Below are 27,644 nucleotides of genomic sequence, written 5' to 3' on the forward strand. Positions count from 1 at the left end.
CTGACTAATGCACTGAAACTGGAAAAGCAACCTCTGGATTCGGAGCACTGAGCGGAGAATCTCTCCTGCTTGCAGCAAATTGGAGCGGAGCGGGTCACCTGTGTTGTAGCCTGGCGGCAGTGGGTGTGGAGAGGTGGGTGAGGCAGCGGCTGAGTGACAGCGCCCGGGCAGCGCGAGGAACACTTTCGGCGCGCGGCATCGACTTGTGACCGCTCTCTGCAAGTCGGTGAGGAAAATCGCACGGGAATGGCGCTAACCCTGGAGAGCTTCATTGATTCGCTCGATCCCACAACTCTTCCGAGAATAATGCAGATCCAGTCTGGAATTTACTTCCAAGGTAAAGCTTGGATTTTAGGTGGTGTGATTTACCGGGTCTCTGCGACCTGTTCTCTGCATATCTTATATAATAAATAACGTATAAATAAATAATCATGTAAAATAAATATAATGTATTGATTTTTCTGGCGTGTTTGACAGGATGGCGCAAGTGAAACTTTTCAGTGCACAGAACTTCAGCACAGTGCAGGGAACTTACATTCCGGCGACATTGGAGTTTCGCAGACTTAAAAGTTAAATGATTTCAAAATAGCTTTAATCTAAATCAGACTTGGTCTGAATTCTGCTAATGTTTATATTTTCTTTTTATCAGTTTCTCGGCATCAAATACTATTTTCAAGAGAAACCGATGAAATAAATGTGTGCTTGATGTGAGTGAAATGTTGCAATACTCAACGACGCTTACTTTACACAAACACCCCTTTGTCTAGTTGGCACTTTCTTTACGACACGGTTGTCTTCTCGCATCGTTCAAATGTAATGTTCAGTTTAATCCACCGTTTTATCCAAAAAAAATTCCGTGAAATGAAGTGGACGAACGAGGGTTTGCTAATTGCTTGAAATTCTGCAGAGGTTTATTTAGGAGTTTATTTACAACTTAATCTGGTGAAAAATTGGAAAAGAGAGCGACATTATCTTTAATTGTTACATTAACATTTACTATTTGTAAATGTAGAAATAAAATCCAGTTATTTCAGGAAATGTTTGGAAGAGAGTTCTTGTAACTTTTTTTTGGAAACCGCAAGTTTTCCTCTTCAGTTCACTAGACAGAACTCTTCAGTTCACTAGAAATTGATACAACGCAGTCCGCACTTGTCTCAACACTGCCATTTTTCCACATATAGTTCCAATGGAGTTCGAGTCAGGAAATCATCCTCGTTAGGAATATCAAAACGAAAATCTCAATTCGTTATAATGTCACAACATTTCATTGAAGGGTATCAGTCAAAGTAAAAATGCACACTATTCTCTGTCCTGAGAGATGTTTGTATATGTGAGTGCTGATATGTACAGAGAACATACAGTGGAGGAGGATTTACCTCAGTATATTATGTGTAACATATTAAAATCATTCTTTATCAATGGATTTTGTTATATATACTAACAGAGAAAATATCCCAGTATTTATACCTTTAGATGTGTACACTGGTGTGATCAACCAGCATCTCTGAAACTGCACTTTTTTAACTGAAGTGCAATTCTTTGAAGGTCCTTGGCTCCTCGCTGTTTCTGTGCAGTCTGCTCTGCTCGGACACAATACAGGGTATTTCTCTGGAGCTTGCTCTTAGCTTCTTGAGGATTCTTTGCAGCATCTTTATGTTTCTCAGCAGCCTACCTCCTAGCTCCTGATGCAACCCATGCTCTTGAGTACCCAATGTATGATTTGCTCCCAGTATTTCAATGCAGCTTGCTGGGAAAAGTCTTTGATGTTTCTCTGTGACCTCTCCAGCTCCCTGCTATTTCAATACAGCCTGCTTACCAAGTATCCAAAAGTGCTGTGAAGCTTGCTCCCTGCTGTTTTTCTGCAGCTTGATCGCTGATTCTCCAATATTTTCTTTCCTGTTATTTGTAAACTTGTAGGTCTCTAAAATTATCAGTGAGGGAATATTCCTACTTACGGGAATTGTCTATTTAAGCAAATCATAGGGCCCTGAAGTAATACGATCCTATGAAGAGGACTTCACTAGATTTCAACGTGTATCTCAATTTCCTTGAGTCTCCGTAGTTCGCTTTGCTGTTACTGCTATTTTCCAGAAATGTTCTTTCCCTTATAATTTGTGTCCTGATTTATAGTCTATATTTACAATTATCATGTATCCTTTGAAACAAGCCATTTGATTTTATGAGATTTTATTCCTCTAATTATCTGTTACTGAATATATGGTAGCCATTCGAACAGCTGGCAATAAAAAAACATCCTCTAGCGTTTTAAGAAGCATTAGTTATGGGCACATAATGAAAAAAGGTTCTTCAACACAGCGTTCCACTGCTGAAAATATAAAGTTAACTTCTTATTTCTAGCAATATCAATATTTGTTTTCAGATTATTAGCAGAAATCTTTTATTGTTACACAATGAATGTAAATTGGAAGAAATTTTGCACACAAATAAATGGGAAGAGGTAAGTTTTGCAGATTAAAGTAAAATAAATTGCAAATTAATCATTCCTGCCTCCATATAGATACCTGTTTTCTACTGGGCTTTATCTTCAAGTTTCTCCTTCCCCATCATCCTGACTGGAAAATAAAAAGTTATCATTAGAAAATAAAGTGCCCTTTCCCACCCACACATCTATTTTATGTTTCTGTTCCATTTTAGATACATTTATTTATTTAACTGACTCAACAGTCAAGTTCTATTCCGTGATTTACCTCTTGATGCTTCACAGTGGAAAGAAAATGTTCTGTTGTGCATTCTCCTATAGTCTTGAGCTGATAGAAGTATCCTATATATGATGTCACACTTGAACCTAGCTTTAAAGAGGTTGAAAAGCAGCTACAGAAAACATCAAATGTAAATCTTATTTCAAGCATTTATACCACTGGAATCTAAACTTCCAATAAATTACTGCCATTTTCACTATGGCCAACAGCCAGGCCCAGTAATCACTGATTTCTTATAGTAAATAATACTCAAATATATCAGATTTTATTTCATCCAGTTTTTCAGTTCAATATAAAATACTTATATAATTAGCTTCTTCACAAATTGGGCTCAAACTGCTAATTTCAATGTTCACTTCTGAGCAACTGCTTTGATAGAAATTTATGTAACAATGTAGAAATTGTGTAACAAACTCTGTATTACAATGTACTTCTGTAGGGAAGCACCTCATTGCATTGCATTGTTTTATTGGAGTACATACAAGCACTATCCAGTGAAACATTACAGAGTCCCAGGTGATGAGGGGCAAGGTGGAGCACAGGCTCCGGCTTCTTCACAAATTGGACTCAAGCTGCCATTTTCAATTTTCATTTTGTCAACCCCATTTCTGGGTCACGTGAATCCACAGCATGAAACTTGCCACAATTCAGAGATTGGCACTGAATTATCAATAAAATCAGAAAATATATATTTTCTGTACAACTGACTACAGTGCCCCTATACTAGAGATGGACAAAATCAACCTGCTTTCCTGTTCATGATCAATCTTGAGTGAGCTTTGCTGGTTAATAGAAACATATAAATCTACAGTGCAGAAGGAGCCTATTTCGGCCCATCATGTCTGCACCACACGACCCTCAGTCAGCAGCCCTGAAGGTTATGTATAAACCTATGAACAATGACGGAAAGGTAAAGAGCACCCAGACCAACCAGTCCATCCCACACAACTGCGACAACCCTGGCACCAAAACATTCTATGCTCCACACCAACCGGAGGTTGTATGAGAGTGTCAGGTGAGGTGGAAGCGTTGCCCTCAACATGGCCCCGCAGAAACTGCCAGGGAAGGCTGGGGCCTGAAACGCTTGGTCCCAGCCTGATTGATGGCCCTTCCGCTGGAGTTATGATGGTAGAGTGTGAAGGGACCTCAGATTTTCAGTCTCACTATCTTTAACAACATAAAAAAGTTTATACAACTAATGTTACGTGCGGACTTATGGTTTACAGTCAGCAATTTAAGCTGACCGGCAGAACTTTATTCCCGACTAATGTTTTACAATAATAGAAATGGGGGGAGTGGGATTATATGGCATGTGATGTGAGTGTCTGCAACATTGTGATGTTAATTGTACTTGTGACCTGGGCCACACCAGTGGAATACTTTTGTATTTAGTGCATTCAACTTGTAGGTGCAGATGATCAGCAACATCGGGACTGCCACTTAGGACCAATTTGAAAATAGTGGTTTTGATTTTTTTTGTTGTGTGTATGTTGGGAACTTGGTGATTATAATGGGCGAAAAATGTGCTTTTTTTAATGAAAGTGAGTTAGCATACTTACGCTTTCTCCGCTCTTGTGCCGACTATAGATTCTTATATAAAATAAGTTTGGACAGACTTAGTTCCTAGTGGGAGGTGCACTTATGGCAGAGAAGTCCTATAATTCTGAAGAAATTGGCACCAAATGAGCAGTCTGACTCAATTGCGTTTCTGTGTTTGGGGTTAAGGCATGGGGAGAGAGTGTTGCTCTGCATCTGCCGTGCCTGTACCTTATCTAGTGGTTCACAGTGCTTCACACTGACACAAATTTCAGGAAATTGAAAAATGTTCTATTCTCCAGGAGTGGAATCCTTGATGAGCACAAACATTCACCAAAAACCCAAACCTATTAAATGAGACAAATGGTACGTAACATGAAGCAATGATTAATTATAAAAAGGAAGACAAAAGGCCAAAGGAATAAACTAGTTAAGAACAATAATTGGTTACAAAATTATATAATTTTAAAAAGAAGCAAGATTCCAGGGAGGGATGATATGGAATATGAAAGAAAATAAATCTTATCAAATGGAATAGATATTAAATAGTATAGAGATTTCTGTTGGTGATATTAGCAGATGAATACTCAACACTGCATTAAAATAACTGACAGGTGAATGTCATATGAATACATTAAACACTTATCTGCTAATGTGCCAGCTGATATTTCTAACATCATATTTCAATAAATACATTATATGGAAAGGATTTATGTACTTTAAACCACCAGTTCCTGAAATCTCTCCTGCATAACTTTAGTGGTTAAATACCAGTACAATTCAAAATCACATTTACGCAGGTGTTCCATTGCATTGCTGATTTTCTTTGGTTACAAAAAGACTAATGTTTTTTTCAGTTTAAAGCCTACTACAAGTATTAGAAATGTATGATCATATGAAATGAATTTCAGCCAGAAACCATTTCTGTACACACAAGGCAATCAACAGTTGGAAAAGGTTGTTGGGAAGAATGTTTGAGACCAGGATACTTCACTCGTTTAGAAAAACAGCTAGATGTGGCAATGAGAAGATAGCTTCCCATTGGGGTCCAGTTTTGGCCTGAGTTGCTCCTATTTTTTTGGAGCAACTGGTTTAGAATGGAGTATCTTAGAAATTGCAATTCTCGGTATTTAGTTTACTCAGTTCTAGTGAGTTAGAACAGTTTCATTTTAGAACAGGTTTTTTTTCAAAAGGGGGCGTGTCCAACCACTTACGCCTGTTTTGCAATTTCAGGCAGCGAAAACTTACTCCAAACTAACTTAGAATGGAGTAAGTGTAGATTTTTGTACACTCAGAGAAACCTTGCCTACACTTAGAAATCAGGGAATGAGAGATGGGGGCGGGGGGGGGGAGTTTACAAACATTAAACACTTCACTTTTATAAAGAGCCATCATCAATGATAAATGATAAATAAATCAATAAATCAACCAATAAATCAAAATTTTTTTTTTTAAAAATCAATAAATAAAAAATTAAGTTTCTACTCACCAACTGCAGCACTGAGACCTCCAACAATGTGCTGGGACGGGGCCCTTCCAGTGTCTCTCTCTGTCTCTGTCAGTGTCTCGCTCTCTGTCAGTGTCTCCCTGTGTTTCTGACAGCGAGGGGTCGGGGGTGGAAGAGCGGGAGAGGGAGAGGAAGGGGGGGAAGAAGAGGATAGGGGAAGAGGAGGAGGGAGGGGGGGTGAAGGGGGGGGGAACTGGAGTGGGACTTGAACGGGGGGAGGGACACAGCCAGAGCGGGACTTGAATGGGACGTGGGGGGGGGGGGGGTGGGGCAGGGGGAGCAGGAGCGGGACCTGAAGCTGAAGAGGAGGGAGGCCCGAGTCCGATCTTCGCCGCCCTGGTGAGCCCATTCGGCCAGGGCTAGGGGCGGCGTGCTTCGGGCCCCCCCCACACAGCCTCAGGGGCCTGGAGCTACTGCACATGCGCGCACACTCTAGCGTCGGGACCTGGCTCTGCCCCCGACCCCTTGTGCTGCGCCACGCCGAGCACGAAGACGTCCTGAAGAACTCGCAGAATCGCAAGGTAAGTTTTCGGCACCCTTTTTCTTTCAGAAAGTCGGCGCACCTTATCGAGATGTGCCATTTTTCCAGAGCACGGAAACTTGGGCCCAATATGAGGTAGTGTTGGTGTTCTGGAATGGTGATATCAAATGGGTCAAACAATCTACTTTATCCAAACCTATTTTGCAATTAGTGTCTTCATTCATGATGTGGTCGTGACTGATTCATGTAATTGATCTCACTTATATATAGTGACTAGACATTATAAATAGTGCATGTTCTGGATCAATGAAATATGGAGTAATTCATAGAAAAGGAGGATATATTATGGTCAGGCACGTACCGTCACATTACGCTGTGCAGGGCTATTTATATATAACTGGCTTCTTTGTCTGCTATTTTAACAGAGGTGTTAACCTGTTTAAGGCTTTGTGAACCAGAATCAGTCTAAGCATAATGGAAGCCGCTTCCATAAGAACTATAAGCCTGTGATTATTGATAAGATGTTAGCATGTCACTAACACATTAGATGGTTTTAGTGGGAAGGTGACATACAAGCTGGCATTGAATAATGGGAGTGTATTTTCTGACTGGCACTGTTCCCTTCTTAGCATTCATATTAAATCCCCTGTTTTCTTTTTATCATGGTTGTTAATTGGTTTAAAATATACCACAGAGTTATCTAATATACTAGACAAGTTTATTTCACATCAAGTATTTATTATCCTAGGGCATTGTTCAACTTTAATAAGATTTGGAAAATGTTTATTGTGGAACATGCACTTAATTAGTTTCAGGATAGATGACATCTGAAAAGAATTGTCAGTGTTATAAAGAAAATGGCTCTTTACCTGAAATTTTGTTTAACCAGTTTAAATCGGAGTCTTGGTTTGAAAATAATTTATTGTAATAGATAAGCAGGGGGTATTACATTTATCGAATGTGAACTGTTAATATAAAAATATAAAAATGGAGAAAATATTTGAAGAAGAATATATAGTGCCTTTCATGACCACCAGACATTTCAAAGTACTTTTTGGAGTGTAGTCACTGTTACATCATGATAATCTTTAATTGTCACAGTTTCTTACTCTAACCGAGGGAACAAAATTCCTGTTCTGTCAGCAGCATTTTATATTCTAACAGCCCTCTATCTGTGAAACAAAACAGGGCCGATTTTCTAGGCCCTTCATCCCGAGGAACACTCAGTTCCTTGGATGCAAAGATTAGGATCAAGGGATGGAGACCCATTTCACGAGGTGTCCACTCTTTACTGGCTTTCCTTGGGCATAAATCTTGGGTCGCACCTACAGCCTGACAGAACTATTCAAAAGAGGTGTTCCTGGCCTGCCTCCTCATTCTCCAGTATGAATATTGGCCAGATACCCCAGCGCAAGGGTGCCCAAAGAACACAGTGTTATAACCTGCTCCGAGACTCCCATTAATTGGAGGGTCTGTGGAATTCTCGGAAAAGGCTGAAAGTTCCATGTCACAGAGGTCAAGGATACAGCGACCCCTGATTTTCCTCCACGAGCACTGGTCCCTGCCAACGGATAGGCCAGTGCTGGAGCTGTCCCCGTGTGTTTTAAATGGTTTGGACAGGAAATCCCAGCGGTTCCAAGAGTGGTCGGCAACAGTGCACTTTGAGTACGCTTCGATCTAAAACTGTGGCCAAAGGTGGAGGGGTAGTAAATCTGCACTGAAATCTCTGCTATGTTGTATTTCAATACTGTCAACCCCCAAAGTATACAAATCTTGAAATGTTATGATAAAGCCCCTCCTGCATTTATATACTGTTTTAAAATAAATCCTTAATGACAAATAATAAATTAAAAAAAACTCTAGGTTTGGCTTATTTGCCATTAGAGCCTTTCAAAAAAAAAAAGGGCCCATCGTACTGCCATGGAGAGCTTCATCCACGCCCTGGTGGAACACAATAGTTGTGGCTCTGCGCTGGGAGGTACATTTGGAAAATTAGCCCTGTAGTGTTTTAAAATACTGTTTTATTTTTTTAAAATTGTCTTTTCACCAAAAGAAGAATCACAGTAAGATATTTTTGTATAGATGAATTTAATATCAACTTATTTTTCCAACTCTTTGTGCTAAAGCTTATTATGCTTTATTGAGTATATTTAGTTATAAGGACATAAAATATAGAACGCGAAAAGCCCATTAAGCGCACAAACCCTGCTCGTTCTGCAGATCTTGTACTGAAAGTCCTGGGTTGGGAAGGTCAGTGAAGAAATCAGAAGGAATTAGAGATAAAGGGAAAACGCATGGAGACCGTGACAACAAAGTTATTTAATAATTAGATCTAATTCTTCTCCTTGTATTCTGGAACAAATGAACAATTATGCAAATTTAAAAACAGACCTCTACATTGCACCACTACACGAAGCTGGGTATTCAAATCACAGTAACCACAGGTAAAATGCCCAGAAGTCAAAATCTCAGAAGTCTCAAAATTCAGATATTATAAGCTTGTATCATGAAATCGTGAGTGACATACTTAAAAAAAAATCTCAATTGTGAGAGTTGACAGAACTATAGTACGACTGGAACAAATTGGTTTTGTGTGAGCCATAACGTCTGTAGGTCAGAAGGTTATTAAAATCCTGCTTTATGAGCATTTTCCCGGTACAGGGTATAGTGAATTTCAAAGTGCACACAATCAGCCTACTGTTTCTTAACACTGTACTTTCCCCCAGCATGCCTACACGGGCCTTTCTTTCATCTATTCTATTGCTTCTTCTGGGTGCCACCTGAAGGCCAGGATCGTTGGGGGTAGTGGGCTCCTTGTGCTCTACAAAAAGCCAATGGAAATAAGGTGGCCTTCATCTTATAGAAATTTGCTCCTGCACAGCCTGGTCTCTTCCCACATTCCACTGGTGTGTTGCTGTGAGGGGGAAGACCACATGTGCTATTGTCCTGAGAGATGGTATTATCAGGCGGTTGGGATTCCTGGGTAGCCTGATGCTCATCATTCTCTTCCTCAACATTATCTCCATAAGCTACCAGGAAGAAATCTCTTTTTGGCTGATCCTCCTCTTCATCATCATCATCTTACTCCTCCTCTGCCCCCTGTTGCTGTGGTGCATCTATAGGAAAGGAGGGTAGAAGAATTGCTCCCTTGGGATTAAGAAGACATAGAAGGGGTGAAGGGTTGGTGCTGTGTGCTACTTCACAGGGATGCCAGGATGACCGTGTAGTTATTCAGTCACTAACATGGCGCTGGTGGTATACTGTGGACATCACTGTCTCACTTAGGTTAATGATGGGATCTCCTCTCCAGTGGCCTGCCTCTGGTGGACATGTGGACTAGTTTGTCCTGCAAGAGGATAAAGTTAATGAGTGGAAGGCTAGCAGTTGAGTGTGTGGCAAGTTACAATGGAGAGCTAAATTCAAAGATGTGGGAATATCAGCCTGTTAAAATGGAAGAAGGAGTTTATCGTGTTGCATATGTAAGTAATTGCTATTAAAGCTGAGTAGCCATAGTACAAGATGTTAAGTTAGAGGCTCCTCTTAACCAGATGGCACTATGGGGGATAGTTGATTTAAGACAATGCAGAGTGTGCTGGTACCCAGACTGGGCAAGGAAGAAAAGAGTGTCCACTGTATTACCTTACCAAATCTGGTGAGGTCATTGAACTTTTTTTCTGGTATTGGTAGTGGCCACCCAGGAGTCTGTAGCTCCTGCCTTCAATTACCTCCAAGAGGGCTTGGAGATCTGAATCAGAGAAGTTCTGCATTCTTTTTCATGGCTTGGTGTCAAGCCCTGCTGCCTGCTTGGTGCTGCTGATGTTGTGGTAATTCAAGATTGTGAGGCATACAGTGAAATTATCTGAGAATCAGGTGAGTGAGCCAAGCACTGTTCCTTCCTTATCTGATTATTTCCTTTGCTGAAGTGTGAAGATTGAACTTTATTTTAAAGACTGCATCATCATTATCATAGGCAGTCCCTCGTATCGAGGATGACTAGCTTCCACGCTAAAAAGGGATGAGTTTTCAGGTGTTTCATTTAAGGACCTAATATTCCAGATCCCAAACTACATGTTAAAGGGTGGAGGATGCCTGTGTATGGATCTTTTTAACGTATGGTGGCCGTTGCACACCAGCCACCATATGGGCTTGACAGAGCTAGGTCTTGTGGCAAGGATTAACCAAGACGACTGGAGACCAGCTCTGCAGCACGGACCTAGTATGCACACATATCTCAGTGTGAGCTGGCCCGTGCTTCCCCATTGCTCTCGTCTCTTCTGCGACCCGTAACTCACACCTCTTCTGGGCCCCGATCACGTCGCTCTACAATCTCTCGCCACTCCTTTGCCTCGACCTTGCCGCGACCTCGCCACTCCTGCTGTACCTGCCCACGCTCTAATTAGCGACCTAGACCTTGGTGACGCCTAATCCAGCCGCCTTCTTCACAGCCGTCGCCCTCCTGAACCGGCTGGCACTGTACCTTGAAGTGTTATGCCACCACGCTTCTCCTTTGAAGGCCCCAATCTGCTGATGGTCCTTGAAGGTCGGGGCCACCATGCCAAACCCAGAGGTATCGAGAGCCGTGACGGTAGTACTCTGAGCTTGCACGGCATCAAGCTGAGATTGCATGACAGCAGTCTGAGCTTCCATTGTACCACTCAGACCTCAGGTGGCAGCTGCTTTAGCTGCAATGGAAGCGCAGACATCAGCCATCAGACACTGCATCATGGTTGGTTCCACAGGCGTGTTGATGGAGGTGACCACTCTTTCCATATTGGAAATGATGGGCACCAAGCTCTGCGCAAAGTGCTATGCCAAAATTGATGCTGGACTCCTTCATGCGCCTTGACCTTGAGCACAGGCTTTCTGGCAGCGTTTCCAGTGTGCCAAGCATTTGGGTGGCTACACCCATCAGTCTTCCTCTGTCGACTGGCCCATCAAAGTCCTCTGCAGCAGAACTCGTGTACAAACTTATCCACCAGCGAGCTGGCACCTGTGCTATCCTTTCCCCCCTCTCTGGCTGTGGGCCACTTGTGCCTAGTGTTTCATCACCTGCAGATCCCGCCTCCTGCCTATCCTCTAAAATGCATGCAGTGTCAGTATCTGAGCTGGTGGCTGCGACTGTTAGATCGAGTGTCAGTGTGTCTTCATCTTCACTTTCTTCCTTCACTGCCTGAGCAGGTTGCAGTTTTTGAGTACTGAAATTTAAAAGGGACAAGGGTTTGATTGTGGTGAAGGGAGAGGAGAAAGTAAGAAGTGCATTCTTATACTATCTGCAGCTTCTCAGTCAGAAGAGATTGAGGGATTAGAGAGAAATGGCATGAGAGGATGATTAGGTATGCGGATACCCTCATCATCAATCGTTTCAGCATCAACAGTGGCCAAGGCCTCAGCAATGCCCTACCCATGATGGCCAGCACTATCTCCTCCATGGAGGTTAAAACATGCAGCAGCACTTCTCCCCCTCCAGTTAATTTCTGTTGTCTCCTGTTATGCGCCACCTTCTCTTAAAAGAAAGAGGGAGTGCAGTATCTTTGGGTGAGGTGGCTATCATGGTTGAATAGTTGCCAGTGCATGCTAGATGTGAGTATGAGGCTTGCAAAAGTACTAAGTGTGTGGAGGTGAAGATATGGCATTGAAATATGTACTCAGTGATCATGACAACTCGTGTGAGATCATTAAATGTCCTCTTGTACTGCATCTGCATTTTTGGAGCTACACTCCTGGCATTGACCTCCTCTGCTATCTCATCCCACTGCCTTCTGAGCATATGTCTGGATGGGTCCTTCTCCCCTGCGGATACAGGACATCTCTCCTCCATTCCACCTCTTCCATCGAGACCTCTACTGCTTTCAAAGACTAAAGTAAGATCTGAAAGAAGCAGTACCTAATAGCAACTGTCAAACATAGTCTCCTGTTCATTTTCCTGGGCCACTCACCAAAATATTACCCAGATCTCAAGGTACGGACAAGCACTCTTGAAGAGCTTGGACTCAGCCATGAAAGTGATCTAAGATGGGGGTTCTCAACCGGGGGTCCGGGGCCCAAGAAGATTTCAAGAGAACCACCAATGTGTATGCAAAAGTAATACTTTTTTTGCCCTAATGAAATATGGCGGCCCCCCTTCTCAAATCGGCACAGCCCCACAGTGTGCATATGGTATAGTGAGATTACTGGAATGTGGACGGCGATTGGAAGCTATCAGCAGCAGCGCGATGTTTGAAACACTGCAGTTTCAATGCACGTCAGCTGCTTAAAGCCATTTTGCATGACATTTATGCCAAAGATTACTCCAGTGGTTATGCAAATGAGCTGACCCAGAGAACTCTTTTGTAAATACCTCTCTGGGCCACCAAGGGGTGGCAATTGTTTTTTGTTTTACATTGGTGTAACAGAGGGGCAACTCGCTGCATGAAAATCTGAGGCCATTTACTCATAAAAGTAAAGGAAGGCACAGTTATGAAAAGAGGCTGAAAGTGAAATTTGTACTTAATGGGAAAAGAAACTTAATGTTTTTAAAATCATTAGAGGAATAGATGTTATGGATCAGAGAAGTTCCTTGAATATAAGCAAGAAGAGACCCGAGAGACATTATATAAGAAAATATATGCAAACATGACTTCACACTTAACAGATGATTTATGGGACAGACTGTGATCAACTACATAAAATGCAGACTTTGTAAAACCATTAAAAAACAGATTTCTGACTCAAAGCATATACACGAGCAGCAAAGGAGGAGAGAGATGAAAATGGTCTGCGTTGCTTGGTCGTATTTTAGCTTTTTTCTTTGAATTTGAGGTTGCTAAATTAAAGGAAGAATCTGCGGGATGAAAGTGAAATTGTTCGGTTAAAGTCTAACATTGGTGGGATTTTGGGTACAAAAGATTGAGATTTGGGATTTTGTTTTAGAGAATACCATCTGGTTCTATATGTTCCTTTAAATCTAATCTACAATAATCAGTATTCAAATTCCATAAATATCAGCTGGTATAAATGACATGAGCTTAGCTGAGGAATTCAGTACTCATGTAGTTAAAAGAGCACAAAGATGAAATGTTATAGAAAGCGAATACAGAATATAAATTAGAGGTTCCTTTATTTTTGGATGTCAGAAGTCTATATCAGAAGATCAAAGGAGCACTTGAGATCAAACCAACAGTAGCTTTATTAACCAAGATAAGTGGTGTAATTGAAAATCTTAATAATGATAGATGGGCTGTGGAAGTAAAGGGATAAAGCTAATGAATAAATTAGATAAGGAATCTTTTGAAAAAGGCACTTATCAATAAGAATTTAGGAATTAAAAAATGTCATTCAGCTCATCCAACTTGTTCTAACATCAAGTCCTTTGTCGAGAACAAATCTGACCATATGTTATCATTTTGCTACCGCATATCTATGTGCCTCTACTTCAAATTAATCAGAAGTTGACTGTCAGTTTTTCTTGCACTAAATAGAGATTTGGTTTCGTAATTTAAAAAAAAAACATTCTGGGGATATGGGCATTTCTGGTAAGGCCAGCATTTATTGGTCATCCCTAGTTAGAATCCTAGGGCTAAAATTTGGCCCTCCTGTTAAAACGGCCCACTTGCCTGAGGTGCACCGACTTTGTACTCCAAAAACGGCGCCGAAAATTTACCTCGGTATTCTCCCAGCTCCGTGGACTGTCGTAGGCCTTGGCATGGCTTGGCAAAACCAGTAAAGGGTGGAGCTACAGCCCTGCGCCTTAAACTGCCGCCAGCTACGCGCATGCGCAGTGGAGGCTGCGTACATGCATAGTAGTTCCTTGCCCTCCCAACGCGTCCTGTAGGCTGTGAGCCTGACCCAATGCTCGCCGCCCCTATCCCTGGCCAAAGGGACGACCCGATGCTCGCTGCTCCTATCCCTGGCCGAAGGGATGACCCGATACTCTTTAACAGCACTGCACTGGTAAACTATGCTGTACAACACAGAGCCATGATTGAAGTAAATTAGGGGTGCTAGCAGGAGTTGCATGTCTGTCAGACAGGTTCCCATGGAGTTCATGGAATCCTGTTGTTTAGAAGCACCTGCAGCCATAGTGAATCGCTTAGCAGAGTGTGCACAGTTGCATACACGAGCCATTAGGACTTGCATACAAGGAACTTTTTTTTATAACCGGGTGGGAGGGGTAGCATTTTGTCTTTAAAGAAAAGTCCAGTTCTGATGCAGTTAAACATATTTCTGTAATATTAAATTCTGAATTTTCGTAACAAGCTAGCAGCATAGAGCGAGGCAAGTGGTGATCTGAAATGTTAATATGCTATCCAGAGATGGAGGTCATAGCTAGTCCAAAGACATGCTGGCATCGATGCTGCTTAATTTCAGGAAGAAACTCTCGAATCAATCCATCGTTTAACTAGATTTTGGGTGTCAATATGTTGAAATGGACAGAGCATTTTAGACTATAAAAGATAGTTTTCATTTAATATTGATAGGAGAGCCAATCTGTGTGAACTAATGTACGTTGTTTGGCACAGCCTTGAGCCCTTGGTGACTTAAGTTTTATTTTTTATCTTTATTTTTTTATTATTTATTATTGATGGTCTTTATGCTTCTTTAATGTTGTTGTGAAGGTGTTTAGTGCTTTGCAAGGTCCTCTCACTTCCCTTCCCTTCCCATCTCTGGCTACCTGCGCTGATTTCTTAACTCTCCGGAAGGGTTTTCTGTGCGGCCACAAGTGGCCACATACGCTGGCCTAAGTTAGTTTGGAGCAACTATTAGCTGTAGAAAATGGCATAAATGGCCAAAACAGGCATAGGTGGCTGGTAACGCCCCCTTTTGGAAAAAAAAACTAAACTAATTCGAATTAACTCACTTACACTGGCGCAAATTAAATGTGCAGATTGGGGATTTTTAAGATACTCCAGAAAAATCAAGTTGCTCCAAAAAAAACGGAGTAACTCTTGGGGAAATTTGGGCCCACAGAAGCTTACAGTGCAGAAGGAGTCCACTCGACCTATTGTGCTGGTGATGGCTCTTTGAAAGAGCTGTCCAATTTAATCCCTCATCCCAGCTTTTTCCCCCATAACCCTTTCAAAGTGGTCCTCTTAAAGTACATGTCCAATTGCAATTTGAAAGTTCATATGGAATCTGATTCCACCACCCTTTCAGGCAGTAACAACCCTTTGTGTGTGAAGAAATTTTGCCTCATTTTCCCTTTAGTTCTTTTGCCAATTATTTTAAATCTATAGTTACCAACCCTCTTGCCAGAGGAAACCGTTTCTCCCTACTTGCTCTTTCAAAACCCATCATAATTTTGAATACATCTATTAGGTCTCCCCTTCAACTTTTCTGCTCTTTAGAGTTACCCTTGATATGGTGGTGATGGGCTATCTTCTTGAACCACTGCAGTCTGTGTGGTGAAGGTGCTCCCACAATGCTGCCAGGTAGGTAGTTCCAGGATTTTGACCCAGCAACAATGAAAGAATGGCGATATATGTCGAAGTCAGGGTGGTGTATGACTTGGAGGTGATGTTGTTCCCATGCACCTGCCACCCTTATTGTGAACAGTGCCATAGAAAATTAATATAATAAAACTATACCTTTAGTGCATATTTTCTGACCATTCAAGTTTCATACCTAAATTTCTGTGCCACATTAAAAAAGTATAAAGAAATAAAGGTCATTAGCAATGTGTATAAAAACTCACCAAGTACAGAAAATATCAATCAAAATTAATGTAGTCTCCTAATTAATCTTTCTTGTGTCTGAGTGTCTTCATTAACATTTTTACTCTATGACCTCAGCTCCACTGAAAAGTCCAGGAAGTCAATTGATATTTTTTCTATAGTTATCATTCTGCAACTGAAGAGAGGTAACATCTATACCTGTGTCTGCAATTCCCAAAGGTCTGAGACTGCACTGTGGAAAATTAAAACTTTTGCAAAACAAGCTGCACCAGGAACTGTGGAACCTTTTTTTGCTGTAAGTTATGACAGGAAAATAATTTACTCGTCCAAATCTTTGGTTTAGAGAAAGAGTTTGGGTGAGGCAAAGGGGAAGATAGAAAGAGCAGGCAAATGAGATAACTTCAGTTGAAGAGCTAACACCAGTAGGAACACAATCCGCTGAATGGGTTTCTGTGGTATCATTTTTGTGATTCTATGGCTGGGAATTTCCTCCGAGCTGCTCCCAATCTGCCATCGTAACATCGCCAGAAATGCAGCGGAAGTCCCATTTACCCGCAGTTTGTACTTCACTTTTAGCAAAGTTATGGTGTCGATCCTATGGGGCCATAATTTGCTGTCAAAATAACAACGACACTCTCCATTATTTATGCGCAAATGCTGCAGCAGCTTTATTCGAGGGGCAGATGCGAGACTAAATGCAGAAATCCAAAACTTGCTGTCCAAGATGCGCCACTCCGCCGTTAGCTTTACAAAAACGGTATTTCACTCTCTGGCTCCCCATTGAAATGCGTTTAGTGGCGTGAAGTTGCTGTATTTGTGCGGCAGATACGAACTAAACTCGCCACAGAAAGTTAAGTCTGGTCATTTCAGTCTAAGTACCCTTTAACCGATATGATGGATATTATTAACTGCCAGTCAACCTCTCTGGCACTGAACATTAATTATTACACGTGTGGAGTCTCATTCCTTTAGGTTTTAATTGTTGTTGGAGATTTAAAAAAATGTTAAATTAAAATAAAATTTTACTTTTCCGTTCTGTCTCTTTTTTCACTCTCTCTCATTCTAATCTTTTTTCCCGTTCTTTCTGCACTCGATTTGAAATTGAATTCACTCTAATTTACACTTCCTTCTCGGTCCTTGCGCTGTTTATTTCTCAATTCTTCAATCTGATTGGTTAAGGAGATGCACAGTTATTTGCCCTGTTTACTCAGGTCCCAGATGCTCGGTTTCCCTCGCTGTGACATTATTAACTCGCACTTTCAGCAATTTGCGGCGCAAAATTTCATGGCGATTAAATAGGCAAGAGCAAGCCTAACTAAAGGTGGACGCCATTCGTTGTCCCTCTGCAGCAAATTATGGCAAATTAAGTTATTTACTATTTTTGTAACTGTGGTATTCGCTCTTATATACATTTTTATTTTAAAATCAATAAAATATATGTTTAAGATTTAACAAATTGCATCATGCCTTATTCATTGTCCTGTTTAAGTTGAATTTAAGTCATTACATGAAACTACAGAACTTTTTTCTGAACTTTCATGTGATGTTTTATACAGCAGAAGTAAATTACTGACAGTAAATCAGTTACAGTACAGTTAGACTACAGAAAATACCTTGTGTATATATATCTTTAAACTTATTACCACAAAGGTTTGGACTAACTAATGAATATTAATAAGGATGTGGTGCAGTTTTACTTTCCAGTACTTTTGAAATATGCCCAGTGTACATCGCCAGAAGAGCTACATCATCTTGAATTGTTATCACCAAATAATATGTGCTGCAATGGTATATGCAAAATGGATGCCGCAATTTAAGAGCAATTACAACCCAAACCACTTTGCATTATACAATTCTTGTGGTTTGTGGGAGGGAGTTTGTAAGTATTTTAAAATAAAATGTATAAAAAGATCAACTGTGTTTCTTGTATCCTTTGGACGTTGCCTATGTATACATTGTGTACACCAAAATTATTTATTATTAAAATGCCATGTTTAGTATACATGCCGAGGAATATTTTTTTATTTGATATATGTACATCTATGATTGATACAAACTGGTCATTGAGAAGACTTTAAAACATTTTCTTACTCTCTTCTGTTACCTTGCAACATTCTAAGAGGACTTTCTGCTAGGTACCCAGAAACATTGCTGTGAAACCAATTGTATGGTATATAAGAGCGACCTAAGATCAATCTTAATCTCCCTTTTCTGGTTTTAGTTAAGCAATCCTTCCTCCATATCGGCAGGGCTACAATAACAACCGTAGCAAAGCCTAGCACTCTTAGGCTCCAATAGCCTTATTTGTGTGCTGTTGTTACAGATCTGTGTTTTCTGCTTTAAAGTATATGGGACATTATTAATGATGTGCATTGAGAACCATCGATGTCTAATCATTAGGGAGCAGAATTTGAATAAGTGACTAATGTTATTCATTAGGAGTTCTTGATAGAGTAATGGAGGTGAAAACCCTGCAATTATTTAACAATAAAGATTGTTGTAAAGACAGTGGAAGGAGTTTGGAGTCAGTCTGGATGGATGAACTAAGATGGGTTAAATAGTCTTCTACAATTATCATGTAATGTGAAACAAAAATTCTCAAAATAAATAATAAATAGAAACAAAATTTTAAAAAGCAAAAGAAACCCGAACAGGTTCTGGAAAATAAACATTTTTTAAAAAGCATCTGCTCCTTTAAGAACTCCAATATAAATGGAGCATCCCTTTTTGTTCACTCCAACTGGGTGAGCAGAACGCAGAAGATCTGATCTAAAATGGATGGTAAATTGTGTTTTACCTTATTTAAATTAATTTTAATTTTTAAATAAAGCTCTTGCATACTACATAGAAACATAGAAAATAGGTGCAGGAGTAGGCCATTCAGCCCTTTGAGCTTGCAGCACCATTCAATATGATCATGGCTGATCATGCAACTTCAATACCCCATTCCTGCTTTCTCTCCATACCCCTTACATAGAAACATAAAAAAATAGGTGCAGGAGTAGGCCATTCAGCTCTTCGATCCTGCATCACCATTCAATAAGATCATGGCTGGTCATTCCCTCAGTACCCCTTTCCTGTTTTCTCTCCATACCCATTGATCACCTTAGCCGTAAGGGCCATATCCAACTCCCTCTTGAATATATCCAATGAACTGGCATCAACAACTCTCTGCGGCAGGGAATTTCATAGGTTAACAACTCTCTGAGTGAAGAAGTTTCTCCTCATCTCAGTCCTAAATGGCCTACCCCTTATCCTAAGACTATGTCTCCTGGTTCTGGACTTCCCCAACATCGGGAACATTCTACCCGCATCTAACCTGTCCAGTCCCGTCAGAATCTTATACGTTTCTATGAGATCCCCTCTCATCCTTCTAAACTCCAGTGAATAAAGGCCCAGTTGATCCAGTCTCTCCTCATATGACAGCCCAGCCATCCCCGGAATCAGTCTGGTAAACCTTCGCTGCACTGCCTTAATAACAAGAACGTCCTTCCTCAGATTAGGAAACCAAAACTGAACACAATATTCCAGATGAGGCCTCACTAAGGCCCTGTACAACTGCACTAAGACCTCCCTGCTCCTATACTCAAATCCCCTAGCTATGAAGGCCAACATACCATTTGCCTTCTTCACTGCCTGCTGTACCTGTATGCCAACTTTCAATGACTGATGAACCATGACACCAAGGTCTCGTTGCACCTCCCCTTTTCCTAATCTGCCGCCATCCAGATAATATTCTGCCTTCGTGTTTTTGCCCCCAAAATGGATAACCTCACATTTATCCACATTATACTGCATCTGCCATGCATTTGTCCACTCACCTAACCTGTCCAAGTCACCCTGCAGCCTCTTAGCGTCCTCCTCACAACTCACACCACCACCTAGTTTAGTGTCATCCGCAAACTTGGAGATGTTACTTCATCAATTCCTTCATCTAAATCGTTAATGTATATTGTAAAGAGCTGAGGTCCCAGCACTGAGCCCTGCGGCACTCCACTAGTCACTGCCTGCCATTCTGAAAAGGACCTGTATATCCCGACTCTCTGCTTCCTGTCTACCAACCAGTTCTCTATCCGCGTCAGTACATTACCCCCAATACCATGCGCTTTATTTTGCACACCAATCTCTTGTGTGGGACCTTGTCAAAAGCCTTTTGAAAGTCCAAATACACCACATCCACTGGTTCTCCCTTGTCCACTCTGCTAGTTACATCCTCAAAAAATTCCAGAAGATTCGTCAAGCATGATTTCCCTTTCACAAATCCATGCTGACTTGGTCCAATCCTGTCACTGCTTTCCAAATGTGCTGCTATTTCATCCTTAATGATCGATTCCAACATTTTCCCCATTATTGATGTCAGGCTAACCGGTCTATAATTACCCATTTTTTCTCCCTCCTTTTTTAAAAGTGGTGTTACATTAGCTACCCTCCAGTCCATAGGGACTGATCCAGAGTCAATAGACTGTTGGAAAATGATCACCAATGCGTCCACTATTTCTAGGACTACTTCCTTGAGTACTCTGGGATGCAGACCATCAGGCCCCGCCTTCAATCCCATCAATTTCCCTAACACAATTTCCCGCCTGATAAGGATATCCTTCAGTTCCTCCTTCTCACTAGACCTACTGTCCCTTAGTACAATCGGAAGGTTATTTGTGTCTTCCTTCGTGAAGACAGAACCGAAGTATTTGTTCAGTTGGTCTGCCATTTCTTTGTTCCCCATTATAAATTCACCTGAGTCCGACTGCAAGGGATCTATGTTTGCCTTCACTAATCTTTTTCTCTTCACATATTTATAGAAACTTTTGCAGTCAGTTTTTATGTTCCCTGCAAGCTTCCTTTCATACTCTATTTTTCCCCTCTTAATTAAACCCTTAGTCTTCCGCTGTTGAATTCTAAATTTCTCCCAGTCCTCAGGTTTGTTGCTTTTTCTAGCCAATTTATATGCCTCTTCCTTGGCTTTAACACTATCCTCAATTTCCCTTGTTGGCCATGGTTGAGCCACCTTCCCCGTTTTATTTTTACTCCAGACAGGGATGTACAATTGCTGAAGTTCATCCATGTGATCTTTAAATGTTTGCCATTGCTTATCCACCGTCAACCCTTTAAGTATCCTTTGCCAGTCTATTCTAGCCAATTCCTGCCTCATACCGTCGAACTTACCTTTCCTTAAGTTCAGGACCCTAGTTTCCGAATTAACTGTGTCACTCTCCATCTTAATAAAGAATTCTACCATATTATGGTCACTCTTCCCCAAGGGGCCTCCCACAACAAGATTGTTAATTAGTCCCTTCTCATTACACATCACCCAGTCTAGGATGGCCAGCTCTCTAGTTGGTTCCTTGACATATTGGTCCAGAAAACCATCCCTAATACACTCCAGGAAATCCTCCTCCACCGTATTGCTACCAGTTTGGTTAGACCAATCAATATGTAGATTAAAGTCGCCCATAATAACTGCTGTACCTTTAGTGCACACATCCCTTATTTCTTGTTTGATGCTGTCCCCAACCTTACTACTACTGTACACGACTCCCACTAGCGTTTTCTGCCCTTTGGAATTCCGCAGCTCCACCCATACCGATTCTACATCATCCAGGCTAATGTCCTTCCTTACTATTGCATTAATTTCCTCTTTAACCAGCAACGCAACCCCGCCTCCTTTTCCTTTCTGTCTATCCTTCCTAAATGCTGAATACATTTGGATGTTGAGTTCCCAGCCTTGGTCACCCTGGAGCCATGTCTCCGTGATGCTAATTACATCATACCCGTTAACTACTATCTGCGCAGTTAATTCGTCCACCTTATTCCGAATACTCCTGCATTGAGGCACAGCGCCTTCAGGCTTGTCTTTTTAACACACTTTGCCCCTTTAGAATTTTGCTGTAACGTGGCCCTTTTTGTTTTTTGCCTTAGGTTTCTCTGCCCTCCACTTTTACTATTCTCCTTTCTATCTTTTGTTTCTGCCTCCACTTTATATCCCTCTGTCTCCCTGCATAGATTCCCATCCCATATTAGTTTAACTCCTCCCCAACAGCACCAGCAAACACTGCCCCTAGGACATTGGTTCCGGTCCTGCCCAGGTATAGACCGTCCGGTTTGTACTGGTCCCACCTCCCCCAGAAATTTGAATCCCTCCCTTCTGCACCACTGCTGAAGCCATGTATTCATCTGAGCTATCCTGCGATTCCTACTCTGGCTAGCACGTGGCACTGGTAGCAATCCTGAGATTACTATTTTGAGGTCCTACTTTTTAATTTAACTCCGAGCTCCTTAAATTCGTCTCGTAGGACCTCATCCCGTTTCTTACCTATATCGTTGGTACCTATGTGCATCACGACAACTGGCTGTTCACCCTCCCTTTTCAAAATGTCCTACACCCGCTCCGAGACATCCTTGACTCTTGCACCAGGGAGGCAACATACCATCCTGGAGTGTCGGTTGTGGCCGCAGAAACGCCTATCTATTCCCCTTACAATTGAATCCCCTATCACTATGGCTCTCCCACTCTTTTTCCTGCCCTCCTGTGCAGCAGAGGCAGCCATGGTGCCATGAACATGGCTGATGCTGCCCTCCCCTGATGAGTCATCCCCTCAATAGTACCCAAAGCGGTGTATCTGTTTTGCAGAGGGATGACCGCAGGGGATCCCTGCACTACCTTCCATTCCCCATATGGCTGTGTACCCTTTACCTGTGGTAAGACCAACTCGCTAAACGTGGTATTCACGTCATTCTCAGCATCGTGCACGCTCCAGAGTGAATCCACCCGCAGCTCCGGTTCCGCAACGCGGTCCGTCAGGAGCTGGAGGCGGATGCACTTCCCGCACACGTAGTCGTGTCCCTGACTTCCCACATAGTACAGGAGGAGCATAACACGTGTCCGAGCTTTGCTGCCATGACTTAACCCTTAGATTAACTTAAATTGGCAACAACAATGCTAAATGTTACTTACTGATAGAGAAAAGAAAAAAGGAAAAGCTACTTACCAATCACCAGCCAATCACTTACCCCCTTGGCTGTGACGTCACCTTTTGATTTCTTTCTACTTTTTTGCCTTCTACCCCTGCTGTAGCTGCACCGGTAGGCCTCAGCAACGAACTCCCGACTGCCGCTCCTCCTCCGACGACGCTGCTCCCCGGACTCCCTGCTGTGCCTTTTGTAGGACTCAGCAACAAACTCCAGACTCTGCTGCTCCGCATCCGACGAAGCCCGTAAGAGCCACATCTAACTCCCTTTTGAATATATCTAATGAACTGGCTTCAACAACTTTCTGTGGTAGGGAATTCCACAGGTTCACAATTCTCTGAGTGAAGAAATTTCTCCTCATCTCGGTCCTAAATGGCTTACCCCTTATCCTTAGACTTTGACCCCTGGTTCTGGACTTCCCCAACATCGGGAACATTCTTCCTGCATCTAATCTGTCCAATCCCATCAGAATTTTATATGTTTCTATTTGATCCCCTCTCATTCTTCTAAATTCTAGTGAATATAAGCTTGGTCGATCCAGTCTTTCTTCATATGTCAGTCCTGTAATCCCGGGAATCAGTCTGGTGAACCTTTGCTGCACTCCCTCAATAGCAGGAATGTCCTTCCTCAGATTAGGAGACCAAAACTGTACACAATATTCAAGGTGTGGCCTCACCAAGGCTCTGTACAACTGCAGTAAGACCTCCCTGCTCCTATACTCAAATCCTCTCGCTATGAAGGCCAACATGCCACTTGCCGCCTTCCCCACCTGCTGTACCTGCATGTCAACTTTCAATGACCGATGTACCATGACACCCAGGTCTCGTTGCACCTCCCTTTTCCTAATCTGTCACCATTCAAATAATATACTGCCTTCCAGTTTTTGCCACCAGAGTGGATCACCTCACATTTATCTACATTATACTGCATCTGCCATGCATTTGCCCACTCACCTAACCTGTCCAAGTCATCCTGCAGCCTCTTAGCATCCTCCTCACAGCTCACACTGCCACCCAGCTTAGTGTCATCTGCAAACTTCAAGATATTACATTCAATTCCTTTGTCTAAATCATTCATTTATATTGTAAATAGCTGGGGTCCAGCACTGAACCTTGCAGTACCCAACTAGTCACAACCTGCCATTCTGAAAAGGACTCGTTTATTCCTACTCTTTGCTTCCTGTCTGCCAACCAGTTCTCTATCCACGTCAATACATTACCTCCAATACCATGTGCTTTAATTTTGCAGACTAATCTCTTGTGTGGGACCTTGTCAAAAGCCTTTTCAAAGTTCAAATACACCACATCCACTGGTTCTCTCTTGTCCACTCAACTCGTTACATCCTCACAAAATTCTAGAAGATTTATCAAGCATGATTTCCCTTTCATAAATCCATGCTGACTTGGACCGATCCTGTCACTACTGTCCAAATGTGCTGCTATTACGTCTTTAATAATTGATTCCAACATTTTCCCCACTACCGATGTCAGGCTAACCGGTCGATAATTCCCTGTTTTCTTTCTCCCTCCTTTTTTAAAAAGTGGGGTTACATTAGCTACCCTCCAGTCCAAAGGAACTGATCCAGAGTCAATAGACTTTTGGAAAATGATCACCAATGCATCCATTATTTCTAGGGCCACTTCCTTAAGTACTCTGGGATGCAGACTATCAGGCCCTGGGGATTTATCGGCCTTCAATCCCATCAATTTCCCTAACACAATTTCCTGCCAAATCAGGATTTCCTTCAGTTCCTCCTCCTCGCAAGACCCTCGGTCCCCTAGTATTTCCGGCAGGTTATTTGTGTCCTCCTTAGTGAAGACAGAACCAAAGTATTTGTTCAGTTGGTCTGCCATTTCTTTGTTCCCCATTATAAATTCACCTGATTCTGACTGCAAGGGACCTACATTTTTCTTCACTAATTTTTTTCTCTGCACATATCTATAGAAGCTTTTGCAGTCAGTTTTTATGTTCCCTGCAAGCTTCCTCTCATACTCTATTTTCCCCCTCCTAATTAAACCCTTTGTCCTCTTTTGCTGAATGCTAAACTTCTCCCAGTCCTCAGGTTTGCTGCTTTTTTATGCCAATTTATATACTTCTTTCATGGATTTAACACTATCCCTAATTTCTCTTGTTAGCCTCGGTTGAGCCACCTTCCCCGTTTTATTTTTACACCAGATAAGGATGTACAATTGTTGAAGTTCATCCATATGATCTTTAAATGTTTGCCATTGCCTATCCACCATCAACCCTTTAAGTATCATTCGCCAGTCTATCCTAGCCAATTCACATCTCATACCATCGAAGTTAACTTTCTTTAAGTTCAGAACCCTCGTCTTTGAATTAACTGTGTCACTCTTCATCTTAATAAAGAATTCTACTATATTATGGTCACTCTTCCCCAAGCGGCCTCGCAAAACAAGATTGCTAATTAATCCTCTCTCATTACATAACACCCAGTGTAAGATGGCCAGCTCTCTTGTTGGTTCCTCGACATAATTCTCCAGGAAATCCTCCTCCACCATATTGCAACCAGTTTGGTTAGCCCAATTAATATGTAGATTAAAATCACCATGATAACTGCTGTACCTTTATTGCACGCATCTCTAATTTCCTGTTTGATGCCATCCCCAACCCCACTATTACTGTTTGGTGGTCTGTACACAACTCACACGAGCGTTTTCTGCCGTTTGGTGTTCCCCAGCTCTACCCATACAGATTCACATCATCCAAGCTAATGTCCTTCCTTACTATTGAGTTAATCTCTTTAACCAGTAACGCTACCCCACCTCCTTTTCCTTTCTGTCTATCCTTCCTGAATATTGAATACCCCTGGATATTGATTGCCCAGCCTTGGTCACCCTGGAGCCATGTCTCCGTAATCCTAATTTGAAGATCAGGCCCTCAAATCTACCACTAAGCTCATGGTCTACAGGGCTGTAGTAATATCTGCCCTCCTGTATGGATCTGAGGCATGGATAATGTATAGAAGGCACTTCAAGTCGCTGGAGATATATCACCAACGATGTCTCCGTAAGATCCCACAAATCCCCTGGGAGGACAGGCACACCAACATCAGTGTCTTCGTCCAGGCTAACATCCCCAGTATTGAAGCACTGACCACACTTGATCAGCTTCGCTGGGCAGGCCACATAGTTCGCATGCCAGATACAAGACTCCCTAAGCAAATTCTTTATGCGGAGCTCCTTCATGGTAAACGAACCAATGGTGGGCAGTGGAAATGTTACAAGGACACCCTCAAAGCCTTGCTGGTAAAGTGCGACATCACCCTGGCCGAAGATCACCCGAGGTAGAGAAAGTGCATCTGGGAGGGCATTGAGCTCTTCGAGTCTTGACGCAAAGAGGTCAAGCGTAGGCAGTGGAAGGAGCGCACATCATACCAGCCCCACCCACCCCTCCCTCGACGAATGTTGTCCCACCTGTAACAGGGTCAGTGGCTCTCGTATCGGACTGTTCCGTCATCAAAGAACTCACTTTGGGAGTGGAAGCAAGTTTTCCTCGATTCCGAGGGACTGCCTATGATGATGATGACATCATATCCGTTAACAGCTATCTGCGCAGTTAATTCATGCACCTTATTATGAATGCTCCTCGCATTGAGACAGAGCCTTCAGGCTTGTTTTTTTAAACACTCTTTGTCCTTTTAGAATTATGTTGTAATGTGGCCCTTTTTGATTTTTGCCCTTGATTTCTTTGCCCTCCACTTTTCCTTATCTCCTTTCTACCTTTTGCTTCTGCCCCCATTTTTCTTCCCTCTGTCTCCCTGCATAGATTCCCATCCTTCTGCCATATTAGTTTAAACCCTCCCCAACAGGACTAGCAAACACTCCTCCTAGGACATCGGTTCTGGTCCTGCCCAGGTGCAGACCATCCAGTTTGTACCGATCCCACCTCCCCCAGAACCAGTTCCAATATACCAGGAATTTGAATCCCTCCCCCTCACACCATTCCTCAAGCCACGTATTCATCTTGACTATCCTGCTATTTCTACTATGACTAGCACATGGCACTGGTAGCAATCCTGAGATTACTACCTTTGAGGTCCTACTTTTTCATTTAACTCCTAGCTCTCTAAATTCAGCTTGTTGGACCTCATCCCTTTTTTTCCTATATCGTTGGTACCTATATGCACCACGACAACTGGCTGTTCACCCTCCCCCTCCAGAATGCCCTGCAGCCGCTCCGTGGCATCCATAACCCTTGCACCAGGGAGGCAACATACCATCCTGGAGTCTCGATTGCGGCCGCAGAAACGCCAATCTGTTCCCCTTAAAATAGCATCCCCTACCTCTATAGCTCTCCCACTCTTTTTCCTGCCCTCCTGTGCAGTCGAGCCACCCATGGTGCCATGAATTTGGCTGCTGCTGCCTTCCCCTGATGAACCATCTCCCCCAATAATATCCAAAGTGGTATATCTGTTTTGGGGAGATGACCGCAGGGGACTCCTTCACTACCTTCCTACTCCTGCTCTGCCTGATAGTCATCCATTCCCTTTCTGCCTTTGTAACCTTTACCTGCGGTGTGACTAACTCACTAAATGTGCTATTCACTACATCCTCAGCACCGTGGATGCTCCAGAGTGAATCTATGCGCAGCTCCAGTGCCGTCATGTGGTCTGACAGGAGCTGCAGCTGGATACACTTCCCGCACATATAGTAGTCAGGGACAATGGAAATGTCCCTGATTTCCCACAGAGCACAGGAGGAGCATGACATGGGTCTGGACTCTCATGCCATGACTTAACCCTTAAATTAACTTAATTTGGC

The 27,644-nt window shown here is 42.3% G+C and overlaps 1 protein-coding gene across 1 annotated transcript in view; it reads left to right on the forward strand.

The window, feature by feature from the left end:
• The first annotated feature begins 246 nt into the window (after window positions 1-246).
• Window positions 247-27,644, forward strand: part of themis (thymocyte selection associated) — a 49,595-nt gene continuing 22,197 nt past the window's right edge. Inside the window, exon 1 of the mRNA XM_070884443.1 lies at window positions 247-337. Within this exon, the coding sequence (XP_070740544.1) occupies window positions 247-337 (91 nt within the window). The remainder of the gene's footprint in view (window positions 338-27,644) is intronic.

The sequence above is a fragment of the Pristiophorus japonicus genome, chromosome 7 (assembly GCF_044704955.1).
Source record: "Pristiophorus japonicus isolate sPriJap1 chromosome 7, sPriJap1.hap1, whole genome shotgun sequence".
In the NCBI taxonomy this organism is placed as follows: domain Eukaryota; kingdom Metazoa; phylum Chordata; class Chondrichthyes; family Pristiophoridae; genus Pristiophorus; species Pristiophorus japonicus.